Raw genomic sequence first — 16,293 nt, forward strand, 5'->3', positions numbered from 1 at the left:
TTAGTTTATAATACTTTATTTCAGCGCTAGCTAGCTAGGTTTGTTCAAAATGATAAGCTAGTGTCATATATATATATATGTGTGTGTGTGTGTGTGTGTGTGTGTGTAGCTACTTTTTTTAATTTCGAAAAGTCCACATGGAGACAGATATCGGGGGGCTATTTTTTATTTCAAGAGAAAGCAACAAGCTGAAGCATGCGATGATTGAGTACGGCATTATTCTTCGGTCGTCCATAGAAATCACGCTTCTTTGATTTTTATATTTGAATAATAGTTCCAGTAAATTAATTAAATATTATGAGCCTGTGTCTGCAAAATAAAAAAAGGGCCATTTTTTATGTCAGATCGAATTTTTTTTAGTCTCTACTCGTTCAAAAAATATTTCTACATTTTCTGAAGTTATATTTGTTTTTTTTGATGAAATTCAGTATAAAATATTAACAATTTGGAATAAATATATATTTTTCAGAAACAAATATTTTAGATCTGACATTAATATATGATTATTGAGTATCCAGACATGTATAATAAATTTTGATATTAATTACACATTTTTTCGGATAAAAATACGGTACAAAACTTTGAAAAATCTGGTATTAATATATAATATTTGAGTATTAAATGTTTCTGATCTGACGTTAATATATGATTTTTTTAGTTTCCAAACATGTATAACAAATTTTGGTGTTAATGACACATGTTTTTTTCATATGAAAATTAGTACAAAATATTAAATATGTGGTACTAATATATTATATTTCATTATAAAATCTTCAGATCGGATAATAATATATGATATTTGAGTACACGAACAAGAGTAGTAAGTGTTCATATTAATATATTTTTTTCCAGTTTTATACTTAAAAAATTTATTTTTTTATGATATCTAAAACAATTTATTCTGAAATATCATATATATGTTTCAGATTTTCAATGTTTTATACCTAAGTTCATCCGAAAAATAATTAGGGCCCATGGAGTGTATAAACAATTTTTATGTGAATCAGAGACTGCGGAAAAAATTTCGATCTGACAGGGATTGAACACACATTTAATTATATTATTGGAGATTTAAAAGTTAAGTCTCCATTTTTTTCTTGGACAAAATGAATTATATTTATTTATATATTTAAGAAAATTATTTAAAAAATTAAACGTGTATTTGCTAAAAAAAACTTAAATGTATATTTATGCATATTATTAATTTTATCTTCTCATAGATAATTTCTAAATAGCAATTAAACAAACGGGAAGGTTGGAGTTATTTTCAAATTTTAAAACACAAATTTGGTGGTAAAACTTATGGAAAAGTAATATAATAATAAATTATTGTTTGGTCCCGAAATACAAGCAATCTTGATTTTTATAATAGAAAATTTTGTTATTATATTTCTAATATATTTATTCAAGTTTGTAATACTTATACTACCAAATTTTGTGTATTGAATTTATAAATTTGTCTAATATATAATTTTTTTTTTTAAAAAAAGTGCTACTATGATCTAATTTTTAATATCAAATAAAATAGTTATACAACATGTGAGACATTGAAGCTAATTTTTTAACAATTATTCCTTGAAATTTATATATCATGAGAGCTGATTTTGGAACTGAAACCAAGAAAATATTTTAGTTTTTACTTTGATTCCATTGTTCTTGATAACCAAGGTTGGGTTTACCTTTAGACCTTGATATCTAAATGTTAAACAATCTTAGTAGATGTTTCAAATACTACCAAATTTTATGTAGTGAATTTAAAAATTAGTCTAATGTATAATTTTTTTTAAAAAAAATGCTACTAAAATACTTAAATTACTTATCATAGATATACACTCTGAATTCGTATAAGAGATTCATATTTTATAAGATTATTAATATATTAACATTCATTTATGTAGATATGAATACTCATATATAATTTATTAAACTCTTTACTTTCACATAAAATATGTTAGTATAAAATTTTATATTATCTTATGATTCTATATTTATCATGTTGTTCTACTATTGCATATATATTTAATTTTTTTCATATATCTTCTTGTGATATTATAATTTATTATTTAATTAGAAATTACACTAAAAAATATAAAAAAAACACCTAGAGAGAAAATTACAATAATAAAATATTTAAAAGTAGTATAAAGATGAATTATTTGATAAAATTCATATAGGAGTTACATTTTATTCTTGAAGTGATATAAATCACTACAATCAATGTACATTGTAGTGATAATTCATTAACCCTTAATTATATATTAGGTAGAATAAACATAAAATTTTGATATTCCATTTTTGTCCTTTTGTAACAATTAGAATTTTACATATATATTACCAATTCGTCTTTTGGTGGTTCAACTCTTACATAAAGTTCTTGTTTTGACAATTCAAAGGTTGGAGAATGCTTTTTACTAATAAATCGATATTAAAAATCATTCTATTCAGGGTTTTTTATTCTATCAAAGCGTCAGATTTTTAAATTATCATAGGGTTCCCCTGGAATTCCTTCTAGGACATGTTAAATAATTTTTATGAATTTTGAGTTTTTGGATTTGTATTGATAAATATTTTATTTTTATCTTTTTCATAATTGGAAAATAAAGCTTATAACTTATCTTGACTAACTAGCTACCTATCTTGATTGGTTGGCTAATAACTATCTATGTGTAAAACACATTTTATCTAATTTTTCTCTTAATTGAGTTGGACTTAATTTTTTTAGCTTACGTAAATATACCAAAGCTTGCTTTATTAAATAGTAATACATATATATTTTATATCAAACAAACGTATGTTCATATATTTCTTTAAAAATTAAAATTCATTTTGTGATAAATAAAAATAAAAGCTTTTTTACTTCCAATACATACAAATGTCATTTGATATAATTCTTTAACTGCAATGTTTTGGTATTCGTTAATTGGTACATTACATGCAGCTTGTTAGACCGGAAGTAGTCGGACAAAGTGGTACGCCGAGTTAAACACTAGTCAGTACGTAACGGCCGGGGTTTTAAAATCGGTTGGGCTGATATCCGCCATGCCGTTCGTTCCATGTCGACTCAGTGCAGTGCGCCATAGAAATATGTCACAGTCCAGTTCAATGTGCATCAAAGGTGATCGAAGGAGCACGATGAATATACGTACCGAGACCAGTTTGGATTATTATAACTATAGTTTAAACTCAAAGCCCATTTTATAGCCCACGTCTCAAATGCCCATGGGCCTTGTCAAAGTGGTTAACTAATTGGCCTATTCGATGATGACCATTTAAGAGCCCACATCATTAGGTCTTTTAATCTTCGCGCAAATATATCGTTATCATGCGTGCATGCGTCGACAAACATTTTTTTATATTTATTTATTTATTTAATGATGATCATTCAAAAATCATAATTAACTTGGTGCTAACAAAGTCACACATTTCCTTGCAGCACAAGGACCTCAACGATGGTCCGTCTCAATGATAGACGTTTTGTAAAAGCTGTTATGACTTATTTAACTCAATCGACATAAGATAAAGTTATCAAAAAAATAACAACATTGGAAATTTCTGCAAATTAAATCTCTGAATCTTAGTTCGTTTATTTCAATTTCCGTTACAATAAGTCCTTCAGTTTCATGATATTCCTCTTGTTTTTCTTGTAAAAATGTTATATGATTAAATTAGATGGTTGTTCATGAATATATTTGGTAAATTTCAACAGATTATGCGTTCAAATTCTAATTAGCTTTGTGGCTCGCTGAAATAAGTTAGAACTAACAACTGAATCATAATCCACATCATTTGATTGAAAAAGTCAGATTAATCACAAATTTTGCACGATCGAGCACGCCCTCAATTTTTTTGTGCAAACTAAAATATTAGAAATTTTAATGCAAAACTTTACACATTTAAAGATTACAACGTAAAAATAAATTTTGATTCTCTCCACACACAAGTTTTTACCCGTTGACTTTAAGTTCGAGATTTGAAAGATTCAACAAGATTCATTGTACTATAATTTAATTTATTGCCACTATCCATGAATCTTTTGGAATCTGTCCGCAGTGTGGCTTCAAAGTCAATTGCGTATTATCTTTTGGAATCTGTCCGCAGAATGGCTGCAAAGTCAATTGCGTGTTTGAACCAATGTTAAGGATTGGGATATTTGTACTTTTCATTTAAGTATCACGAATTTGTAACTAGTTTCTTATTTTAACGAATATTATTTCACGCAAGTTTCTACTGAAAATGAAATCACGGGATACACTGTGGATACTGTAAAATCAATAGATTTTAAACCCGGGTAATATTAAAAACACTCAAATACTCATTAATTAATTAATAAAAAATATTGTTTAACACGTGAGATAAGATGATCGAAAGATTTTGACATATAATATAAGTGATAAAAAACGGATTGAAACGAGTAATTTATCAAGTATTATTAGTTTATATGATAGTGAGTACGATTTGAACAATAAATAATCATCTTATCAAATACACCAAACAATATCAAAGATATTTGCATTGACAAAGTTGCTAGTAATTATCGAGTAGGTTACTTTTAGCTACTCGTAAAAATAGTTTAGTTGTTTTTCATATTGTCTAATAGGTTATTTTAAATATCTTACATATTCTACCAAATGTTTTTTTTTGTTCGACCAATATATAATATAGATAGATAGATAGATAAAGATATTTAATATGTGCGGATTGAAAATTTACAACGATTATTACTGAAATTGCACAACTTGAAATGAAGTGAAATTCACTTCGATTTTGTCTATCCAAACAGATCAATGAATTTGAAATCAATATATTTTAAATTTATCATCTCAAATACATCGACTCAAATACAATATAAGGGATTTTATATACGTTGATTTTACTCTTGTACCATAACAACCACGTTTATAGGAAAGGGAAGTGTTTGGTAAATCCAATTAAAACCCATCTTAGTAGACCATTTAGATATAACACGTACCACTCATTAAAGGCGATTCAATTAACACCCTTGTTTTTAATATTAATTCATTAATTATTCTTTGTTTCATTATTTTTTTATATTTTTAATCTTATTGTTTTGAATTAATGTAAATTAATACAAAATTTTAAGATAAAATCAATTACTGTATTTAACTCTAAAATATCAATCATAAAAAATTATCGTTGTGTGTGTCGAATCGCTAGTTATTATTAAGACGATGATAGGTTAAGGTTTGGGTTGGTTATTAAAATAAATTAGAAAAAAGAACAAATGCGGGCGGTTAACGTTAGGAATAGCTATATATACCCTATTCCCGTGAATCAAACATAAGCAAAGTGACAGGTACTTATAAAAAATTATAAGAATCTATTATTCCATTCTCATGAAAAACATGTTACTTTTTTATTTAAAAAAAACAAAAAACAAATTGTTTAGTAAAACATTTATTTAAGTCCAAGGTTTTAATCAAAATCGACTTCATATATTTTTTTAAAGTACCCCGATTAAGACCATTTTTAACTCCAAATTAGTTTTACAGAAATTTATTTTTGCGTTGTAGCTAGTGACTATTGACTCCCAATAGAATTTCACATTATTATTTAAATTATTTTACCATTAATTACATTTTGGTTATATTTTATTAATTTATGTGTGACTTTAATGAAAAAAAGATTAAATTTGAGTCTAAAACTTAATGTCTCACAACACGAGAAAATTAAGTGAACAGATTATCGAATTTGACACACACAATATGTACTGTATCTGACATAATTCATCCAACTTTCGGAAGTATTATTTGATCGCCTCGAGATTTTGTTAATCCAAATATGGATGCTTTAACATTTTCCTACCCAATCTATTAGATAACAAAGAAAATGCTCCGACTGAATTTTTCACAAGAAATATTTTACAGACTAAGATGTGTTAGCGGCTTATGTAAGTTTTTCGATCAGACTAAATATTTTGAGCAACTAAAAGATAAAGTATATAAATAACTCAATATATTAAGTGAATAAAATATACACAGAAATAATCATATAATGTAAGTAAAATACCGAATGTAAATAGGGACGATAGTTTATTTATGAAAGTTTGAAGATTGAGTTTCTATGTCTCCCATTCTTATGTTTTGAGAAAAATTCAAGTATAATATTTGATTAGTACAACTCTTGTACAAAACTTACTTCAACTCGGTTCAACAGCCCTTTGAGCTGAAACTACTAACAACTTTAATCTATCCGGAAATGAGATTTCTGACGGTTACAATGTTTCTCACTATAACTCATCCTAGTTATACAAAATATCAGTGAGGATAAACTAGAGCACAAATTAATTCTAAATCGATCTGATAGACTTTAAAAATATGCAGTTTAGCTTGAAAATAGAACTTTGAGATATGTTGATATAAATTTAGAAATGCTCATTATTATGTAATATTCAAAGTAGCAGTTGTCTCCAACATTTCCCATGCATTTCTTTTTTATTATTATAGATAATGGTCTCAACATTAATAAAAATGAACGGTACTCACAGATATACTGGATGTCCAATAATCTTGCAAAAAATGTCACATGTACTTATCATACGCCTTTCCAAATATAGTACTAGACAATTAACTTTCATATGACGTTAGCTAGGTAGGACAACCAACAGATCTTTTATTCTGTTGCAGAGAGATTATAAAGGTGTCTATTCTTTACTGATTGAATTCAAATTTAAACTCTGAGTTATTTGTATGTTAAATGCAAAGAATGTCTTCAGATCAGTCTGATGATCAACATGATTGATTTTTTACTTACTTAATCGATTCAGCTCGATATATCCTTGATTGTTGTATAAGATCATATCAATACAATCATGTACTTTAAACTTATCAAATCAATCTTAATTTAGATTAGTTCACTTGAGTGATTGCTTGCCTTCTTTTCATATCAATATAGTTCAGCGTACATCAATTCAGTACTTCTGATCAGATTTTATTCCGCAGAAGATCTGTGTCCAACAATTTAATTTTATCGGATCAGTTTAGTTTTTCATCACCGAAACTTAAGTTCAATTTTTATTTTTAACACGTTTTATTTACTTCATCTTACAATTATTTTTTGTTTAAATTTTGTTCACAAAACTTCTATAATACTGTCTTACAGGCTAATTTTGTGAGCTGAATCTTTTATCTAACCCGATACATGAAAAATATTATTTTTTCAATTTAAGTACGTAAAGTGTCGACCAATCTCACATAAACCTATTCAATGTTGTTAACATATTAACATAATAGAGATAAGAGTGAAATTTAAATTTCAAACTTAACGTATCATAACACAAGAAACATGAATGTATTATATGAATTAATTATGACATGTGCCTGACAGAAATATTTACCAAAGTTTAGGTTGGATTGTTTATTGACCTCAAGTTTTTGTTAATCCAAATATGGACATATAAAAAAATGTGATGAAATTTTTAAAATTTCTAACCCAATTAATCTAGTAACACAAAAAAGCTCCAACTATATATTTTATTTAAACATCTAGATTATACTATATTGTTGAAGAATACACACATAAAGCAATCATTTTTTGATATTTTTATATATCATTTTAATCTCTAAAATACTTGTTTTAATAATCATGTGGATAATTTCCTTTCAAGAAATTTGTTCAATGTATCATACAAAAACAAATTACTCATGCATGACATCTATCTAGTGCCACCATCTTCAAATAAAAAGACTTCAACTACCCCTACAAAAAGTCGTTTCATAACTCATTTGAAGGTTTCGTGCTTTTCGATTCAAGGGCATAGGGGTAAATTCAAGTTCATCGTAACGCTCTATAAATTTCGTCTCCTCCACCTACACAGGCCATTCATTTTGCTGTTTATCAGGTGTCTCTGCATTTCTTTATCAACGTCTGTACTTTTTGGGCTGAAGAACAAGCCCTAAAATTCAAATCCCAAAAATTCGCTGTTTCTCTTGTTTTTGTATCGGTTCATGGTGTGTTTTTTCACTGAAATATGGAATCTCAAACCCTAGTGATCAACGCTAATAGGTAGCACTGCTCGGCAACTCTATCACCTTGCAAAAAATTTTTACGGGTGTTTGTTGTTAGTCGTTGGATTTTCCCTATTGTGGTTGTTTTTCCATTTTTTAGCTGATTTATTTCTGATTATTTGCTCTGCTTTTAATAATCACTGGTGTTTTAAGTGCAGGAAAAAGGTAATAGTGTTAGTCGAGTTGTTTTTCTTGTGTTCATGTTAATTTTTTGGCGGTTTGATGGAGTCTTTGACGTTAGATAGTAGATACCGTAACAAAAGTGACGTCTTGGCGAGTTTCTCTGCGTGGATGTTTTTACCGGGAGCTTTTACTGATAATTATGGTGATTCTCTCTAATTATAGTTAAAGATAGATTAATAATGATGTGACTATACATTTCTGCCTGTCTATGGATATGTTGTCGTTTTTTTCCCATTGCCTTTCCTTTTGAAAACGCTTGTTTTTTTGTTTTTTGTTGGTGATTGGTGTTGGGTATTTAAAGCAAAGAAAAATCTTTGTTGTTGACGTTTAATTGTTGTGCGATATTTTATAGCTCATGAATCAGTTACCTTATATTCAGTTGTTAGTAGTTTCCCTTTCTTGTCAGAATTGATTTCTGAAAATTTACCCCTGAATTTTCTTTCTTTTTTCCTTTTCTTCTCTCTTTGGAATTATAATTATGCTGGTGGCTGCCACTATTTTGTAATGTTTAGTATTTTACTGTTTTATATTGATTCCATGAGGATTTTTGCAAATTGGCATGTCAATTAATATAGTTTATTTGATGTTATTCAGGGCACCCTTTTACGTTTCCAAGAATGCTTATATTGTGGTGGTTCTATTTTGTGCTCTGTTAACACTTATCACATGCAAGCAATGTCCAATAAATGAAAAGCCAAATCAATTAGAAATAGGATTATGCGGGCCGTACAGGGCTCATGTTGATACAAACCATCCAGATCTATTGAATGGTCATGTTAATTTAGAATTAGGTTCAAGAAATTACTTGCATCAACAGAGTCTGGAGAATGTATGCCCACCTTCGAATTCGTTCTGTTTTCCGGTGACAATGACCCACTTTTTATCTGATGAAGTTGATACTGAATTAGATGCAATAGATGAGAATGGGGTTCCACCTGAAGATTTTTCTACTGGATTTAAGCAAGTGAGAAGTAACTTGAGCTGGTCTTCAGACCATGTTGTCTTCAGGTTATTGGGTGAGAGCACTGTTTCTTGCTCTTTCAAGCAGCGAGATGGTTTTCATGAATTGCCATCTGATGGTTTTTACACTAGGAGCATCCAACAAACTGATACTTCTTCTTGTATAAGATCATCGGTTGACCATAAAACTCGCAGTTTAAATTCAGGAGAAAATGTTGAAAATGTAAAATTTGGCTTGATGGACCCTCATGTGGAGATAAAGCCTGCATTACTTGATTGGGGACAAAAGAATATGTATTTCCCATCCTTGGCCTTTTTGACAGTAAAGAATCTAGAAGCTACTGGTGTTTTGAGTGTCTACGATCCTTACAGTAGCAACACACAGTTTTATCCGTGCAATTTTAGCGAAACACTGCTAGCTCCTGGAGAAGTTGCTACAATATGTTTTGTGTTTTCCCCTACACAGTTAGGATTGTCCTTAGCTCAACTAGTTGTACAGACAAGTTTTGGTGGGTTCCTGATTCAAGCTAAAGGCTTTGCTGTCGAGTCTCCTTTTTTGATGAAGTCTGGATTTGATGCTTCCTCCAGTGGAAGGTGGAAAAAGAATTTGTCTTTATTTAATCCTTTTAATGAAGCCCTCTATGTGGAGGAGGTAACTGCTTGGATATCTATGTCCTCGGGGAACACTTTCAGCACATCAAGCACAATTTGCAACATTGTCGCTATGGAGAATTCGAGTGAGTTTACAACGTTAGGTGCTAAAGTAGTGTTGGGTTTTGAGAATGGTGAGGTTGATCTGACACAAATCTTTGTGAGACCACATGTGAATTGGGAGGTTGGCCCTCAAAAAACAGAGACTATCATGGAATTGGACTTCTCTTACCATTTTGAAGGAAAAATAGTTGGTACTTTGTGTATGATGTTGAAATCTTCAAAGAATAAGATCGGTACTGTCGTGGTACCTCTTGGAGAGGAACCAAGCCCATATTCAGCAGGTCATGTTTCAGCATCTTTGGAGGCCTTGGTTCCATGCAATGCAAGTGGATCTTCCATTTTTGCTTTGTCTGTGAGAAATGATGCTCCATGTCTACTGAGTGTTGTCAAGGTCAGTAAAGTAGGCGATGATACAGAAACTTTCCAAATCAAGTCCGTTGAAGGACTAGTACTTTTTCCTCGATCAATCACACTGGTAGCTATACTCAATTACACTCGTCTTGAAACTCCTGCAGTAAAATCACCCTGCAAATTACTCATTCTATTAAATAACACTAGAAATTCTCAGATAGAAATTCCATGCATGGATGTTTTCAGTTTCTGCTCGGGATATGGAGTAGATTCTTCAGTTGGATGTACAGGGATCAACAATGTAGTTTATATGAATGGAATACAAAAGTCTTTTATTCGCAGCATGCACCCACCTTCTGAAATCAAGGTGCACAAATTCTGCTTCATATTTCTTGTCTGAAATATTTTTTTCGGATTGATTGGCATGCAATTTATGCAGAATTGATCTTTAACCGTCAAAACAGCTTTTTTCATCTGTTGTTATCTGACATTAAGAGTGCTAACTCAACACATGGGATTTATTTAAACTGGTTTGGTAGTTTGTACAAATTCTTTGTTTTGGTTTTTCAAAGTCTAAACTTGGTGATGTTTGCAAATAGTGTTTTTTAGCTGCAAGGAAACACGAGGAGAATATACCACACGTAGTAGTGAAACTAAATATAGATATGTGGATCAGGGATTTATTTTTTTCTCCTATCTCTTTCAAAGTGGTTTTAGCTGTTCATTCCCGTGGTATTGGATACAGCCTTTGTTAGAAATCAGAAAATTATACATCAGTAGTTCTTGAAACCTTTTTAGCACTTATGTGGATTCCCAGAATCTATAAGATTGGTATGTTAAAACGCCTGATGTGGCTTGTTGAACATTCTTTCTTATAGAAGAATTAGGAGATTAATAAGTTTTGCATTATTATCCATATTTAGTTGTTGAGTTCTTTCTGAGGGCCAATAGATATTTGCTTCACATTTATACCAAAAAATACTACCTGCATGTGCGTGATATCGTTGTCTTTAAATATTATGCATGTCTACCCTGCTCTTAGATGATACTGTGAGCCATTGCTAATTGATTTTATTATGATAAATCATGGTGTTCTTTTTTATAATAATCTTAGCAGTGTTCATATTTGCAGGCTGTGGCTGCAATTCAAGCAGATGAATTTGTACTCAGAAACTGGAAATCTCATGCCAACGCGAGATTCCTGTCTGTTCTTGATGACCATGAACTACGATTTCCAGTGGTTCATGTTGGAAATCATTGCTACCAGTGGGTCTCTGTCAAAAACCCAAGCCAAGAACCAGTTGTGATGCAGCTTATTTTAAATTCATGGGAAGTCATTGATAAGTGCAGGACACCAGAATTTGATTTGCAACCTCCCTCAGACACTATTTTGTTGAGTAATAGATCAATTGCTCCGACAAGGTATGGATTCTCATTGGGTCAAGATGCAATAACTGAGGCTTTTATTCATCCTTATGGCAGTGCGTCTTTTGGTCCAATCTTATTTCAACCTTCCAAACTATGCGAATGGAGAAGTTCAGCACTGATAAGGAATAATCTCTCTGGTGTAGAATGGTTATCACTGCGAGGATTTGGAGGCTCGCGTTCCTTGCTGTTGCTAGAGGGGTCTAAACCCGTGCAGAGTTTAGAATTTAAGCTAGATTTTCCGAGTCAGCTAAATTTTTCTTCTTCTGGCATGTTACCCCACATGGAAGGTAAAAAAAATTTCTGTTATCAGTCCTTGAGAAAAGAGGTCTATGCCAAGAACGTGGGTGACCTTCCTTTGGAGGTTATTCAAATTAAAGTTTCAGGGGCTGAGTGTAGTTTGGATGGATTTCAAGTACATAATTGTCAAGGTTTTTCTCTTCAACCTGGAGAATCTGTTAGGCTTCAAATGTCATACTGGACTGATTTCTCCTCGTCCACTATACAGAGGGACCTTGAGCTAGCTTTGGCAACTGGGAATCTTGTGATACCTATGAAAACAAGTTTGCCATTATTCGTGTTTTGTTTCTGCAGAAGATATATGTTCTGGATGCGTGTGAAGAAAGCTATGGTGGTGATCCTGTTTGCATCTCTGCTATTTATGCTAGTCTTTCTCCTTTTTACCTCTGTGACTCCGTTCACATATCAAGACTCTAAAAGTGAGATGAAATCTTCTAATGTTAATTGTGTTGAAAATTCAGTTGCACAAGAGGAAGCATTGGTCTTGGTGTCTGCCGATCGATGTTGTGATGGTTATTCCTCGGGCTGTGGACTTGTAAATCATTCTGAACAGTATCAGAAACAAAAGGTCCCTCTGTCAGACACCCCACCAGAAGCCATATCAACATCCTCGGCATTGTCAAAAACTTCATCAGGTGTGTATTGTGATGGTCAAGATTCGTCAGATTCAAGAAACTTGAGAGTTACTATCGGGAGAGAGAAATTAAGGAGGCGTAAAAAGAAAAAGAGTTCTGCTATCGGACTCTTCGAACTTTCAAGCAGTCAGAGTGGCAATTCTACCCCATCTTCACCTCTGTCTCCAGTGGCATGCATAACACCAAAGCCATCGTGTTTGGTGTCTCCTGATAGAGGCCCATCATTGGAGAACATAATCCCATTTGCTCAGGGGCCGCACCAGAAACGTGATAGCATAAAATGCTCCGAACCTCCCCCTCAGCATAATCCCTTGGTTGATGAGGTTTCCTCCAAGCGGGGGTTCTCTCCTCAGGAGACTGCTAGTTTAACGAAGGAGGTCGCTTGTGGGAATGTTCCGTTTCCTTCTGCAACCTTTCCTAGTGCTGATGGGGTTTTCCCTCGGGCATGTCATTCACCAGCTTTGATCTCAACATCTACAATTGCTCCCCTTGCATGGGCTCCGGGGTACAAAGTTAACAATAAAAAAGCTGGTGAAGTCGAGGAAAAGGCGAGTGTGGACGAAAAGGAGAGCGTGGAAGATAAATTTATTTATAACATATGGGCGGATAATCTCCTTGGTCTCCATTTGATTTTCCAGCCAAAAAAGGTTCCCAAGAAGTCACCCCGTGCCATTGATGATAATTTTGAGAGCTTTTTTGTGACAGGACCATCGACCCTCTTTGCGAACTATATGCTGAATTCCCAATCTGGAGGGTAATAAATAAGAAACTTCTAATTTAACTTTCGTGCCTCTGGTTTTGTTTCCATAAGCTAATCTTGCTCGTAAAAAAATAAAAAATTCAATGGTTAATAATTGAACAACATACAACTGTTTAACAATCAATAATCACAAAAACATGAAATGATTTTCCCTCGACCAACGTATCACCAATTTCCCAAAAAAAAAATATGTGGCTGATTTATTTTAAGTTAAGTTTGATGTGCATGGATGCGTATCACATCTTTGGTAATTGGTACTGGTTAGACATGTATATTCACTTTTTTTAAATTTTTTTGCTTCCAAACTGAGAGTGCCTTGTTCTAGGAACTTCTATAAGAAGCACGAGTGGCACGCGAGATTACGGCTATTTATTAAATATCAAAGAATACGTGTCTCGCACGTGACTTTGTTATTTATTAAATAGCGATAAGCATGTGAGTCTCACATGATCATTTGCTATTTATTAATTAGCAAGACGCGTATTTAATATTTTTAATTTATTATTCATTAACTTAACTAGCACATGAAAACTTATTATCGTTTATTGAGTGTATGGTTGTTATTAAAAAAAAAAGTATAGTTATACTGCTATTTATTAAATATTAGTTAGAAAAATACACGAGTTGAACACGAATAATTTTTATTTATTAATAAGTAAAACGCATGTTTATCACACGTGACAATTTATTGCCGGTTGTTGATTTTAATTGAATATATTTGTTTATAAAATTTTACAATTATATTTTTCTCCTGAATTTAACGTGATTAATTGATATTTATTAAATAATAATTAGCAAGAAGCATGAAAATTGTACGTGAATAGTAAACTATTAATTTATCAATAAGTAGTACGTGTGCGGCGTGTGGCATGTTATCAAACACTGATTTTGATTGAATATATTTTTATAAAATACTTGTAGTACTTTTTCTCCTAAACTTAACGTGACTCTTTGCTATTTATTTAATAAAAATGGAGTTATAGTATGTTGTAATTTTTCGGTTCGAATTAATCCATAAGAATGCTTTGGTTAAGGAGATCAAAATAGCTAACAAATCACATGAAGAGGACAGCAACAGCACGTGCAAGCCTCACACGTATAGAGAATGGTGAAAGGACTTCGTTGAATTGGATCAGACGCGACTTTTGTGACAAATGTTTCTCGAGAAGTTTGTGTGATTTAGATGACCATGGCTTCATTTTTGCATATTGTTGCTCTACATTTGCGAGGTAAATTGTTAAGATACAAATGATAAAGCTTGAAAGTTATTTGCATGCATTTGCGGACATAATTTTAATTTTAGTTAGGTATATTTGCCTCATTGCGAGTTAATCTTTTAGACCGTCATATTTCAATATTAGTCTCGTGTCTTTTTTTAGTCACGCATCTAGCAATTTCAGTTCATTTTATGTGGGAGCACAAAACACGGTGTTGACATTTCTAACGCCTTATTATATCTCATAGAGGACTATAGTTTCAAAATAAACAAAATGTCAAGGAACGTATAATCCTTGTTTTCACAACATAATGACCAAATCACAAAAAGATAAACATAGACAACTAAATATTGTAACTGTTTTATTGGATTTCTAGACTAATTTGGTAGGTGTAGATAAGGCAGGCTACGTCTCCTTTAATTAAGTTTGGTGCAGATGGGGCGTAGGTATGTGCCTCTTCGCCAAGAAATGGCCTCCAATCAAGAAGAGGTGAGCAATCTACGATCATTCAATGTGCAATTTCCTGGGGACCATTAATCAACCTTTTTTTTTCTTTCCCCACGAGAGCTGGCGGTGACCATCCACAGCTCGAAAACGAAATGACCTGCAAGGTAACATGATCACTCGCTAGCTCTATGATGTTTCGATGGTTGTACCTTCATTTGATGTCCACATTCCCTTTTATCCAACAGTTATTATTTTCTTGGAAGTCGAGAAACCCACAGTTGTGGTTTCTTGGGAAGTTGAGGTTTTTAGTTAACTTACACATGAGTACAATAATGTTGTGTTTGTATAGTTGGTTTCATGTATATCCATTTTGATAGCAGCTGGGATCCAACAATATTACTCACGTAATCCATGCGTATCACATGTAGGATATGGGTTACAAGTCGGGTTTAGTCGTGTTCGGGTGATGACAATATATAGGGTATCCCAACATATCGAGTTGGGGAAAATGTACCCATCTCGAACCCGATGATGTCAGATACCAAGTAAATCCAAGTATTTACTTGTGTGTAAGTATCACATGTAAATAAGTCTCGAGGAGAAGATGCTGGACAACAAGAGTGATGAACCTAGTTGACAAAATTAAATTCTTTTTTCTCCTGCTAGATTTGTGCAGGTGGCATTGGGGGGCATGGTTTGAGCAATTTTCTGCGTCGAGACAGGGTGGGGACGTGGTCCAAAGAGAACTACTTGGACCACTCTGCATTACCAGCAAATGAGAGGGACAAATCCATATATGCATTGATTCACTCCTCTTGGGGCCCCTTTTTGAGAGGCGGACAACTTGACAAAAAAGTGATTGCATAGATTACATGTGGACCAGTTTCTCTAACCAACTTAGATTATGCTCTCGTCAATTCAGACATAGTTTGATATACATGATAAAATAAACATGTGATACATAATATAATGATAAGTTAAAAATATATAAAATGTATGATATTATATTTAATGTTTGATATGATTTTAATAAGAGTGATTAAATTTATATATTAGATTGTAATGACAAAATTAACTTTATCATAATAAATTTTATAATTTCAAAGTTGTTGCTTGAGTTCATATTTCTTATATTTTCATGCACCGACAGTGCTTGCATGATTTATTTATTTTTACCTAATTTTATATATTATATAATATGATAATTGAGTCCTTGATTTTGTGAGTCAAGTCAAATATCAATTTTTAAGGTTAATCGAGTGTACTAATAATTTTAC

General features: G+C 31.9%; 1 protein-coding gene across 3 annotated transcripts; it reads left to right on the forward strand.

Annotated features, from left to right (window-relative positions):
* Window positions 1–7,831: 7,831 nt before the first annotated feature.
* LOC140974384 (uncharacterized) lies at window positions 7,832–13,373 on the forward strand. 3 transcript variants are annotated; one of them, XM_073437798.1, is made up of 3 exons: window positions 7,832–8,022; window positions 8,802–10,599; window positions 11,365–13,373. In XM_073437798.1, the coding sequence occupies exons 1-3, from the start codon at window positions 7,988–7,990 to the stop codon at window positions 13,348–13,350; spliced, it is 3,819 nt and encodes a 1,272-aa protein (XP_073293899.1). In that variant the 5' UTR covers window positions 7,832–7,987; the 3' UTR covers window positions 13,351–13,373. The 3 variants fall into 3 exon arrangements, with proteins under 3 accessions (XP_073293899.1, XP_073293902.1, XP_073293900.1); XM_073437801.1 differs by lacking the exon at window positions 7,832–8,022 and adding an exon at window positions 8,034–8,349; XM_073437799.1 differs by lacking the exon at window positions 7,832–8,022 and adding an exon at window positions 8,389–8,708.
* Window positions 13,374–16,293: the final 2,920 nt, after the last annotated feature.

This window comes from Primulina huaijiensis, chromosome 3 (assembly GCF_012295235.1).
Source record: "Primulina huaijiensis isolate GDHJ02 chromosome 3, ASM1229523v2, whole genome shotgun sequence".
NCBI classification, from domain to species: domain Eukaryota; kingdom Viridiplantae; phylum Streptophyta; class Magnoliopsida; order Lamiales; family Gesneriaceae; genus Primulina; species Primulina huaijiensis.

Bases quoted from the DNA above. Each gene is read 5' to 3' on its own strand.
- LOC140974384 (XM_073437798.1), top strand. From the start codon at position 7,988: ATGGAATCTCAAACCCTAGTGATCAACGCTAATAG. The intron at 8,023-8,801 runs GTAGCACTGCTC...GATGTTATTCAG, and splicing joins CTAGTGATCAACGCTAATAG to GGCACCCTTTTACGTTTCCA. The intron at 10,600-11,364 runs GTGCACAAATTC...TCATATTTGCAG, and splicing joins ACCCACCTTCTGAAATCAAG to GCTGTGGCTGCAATTCAAGC.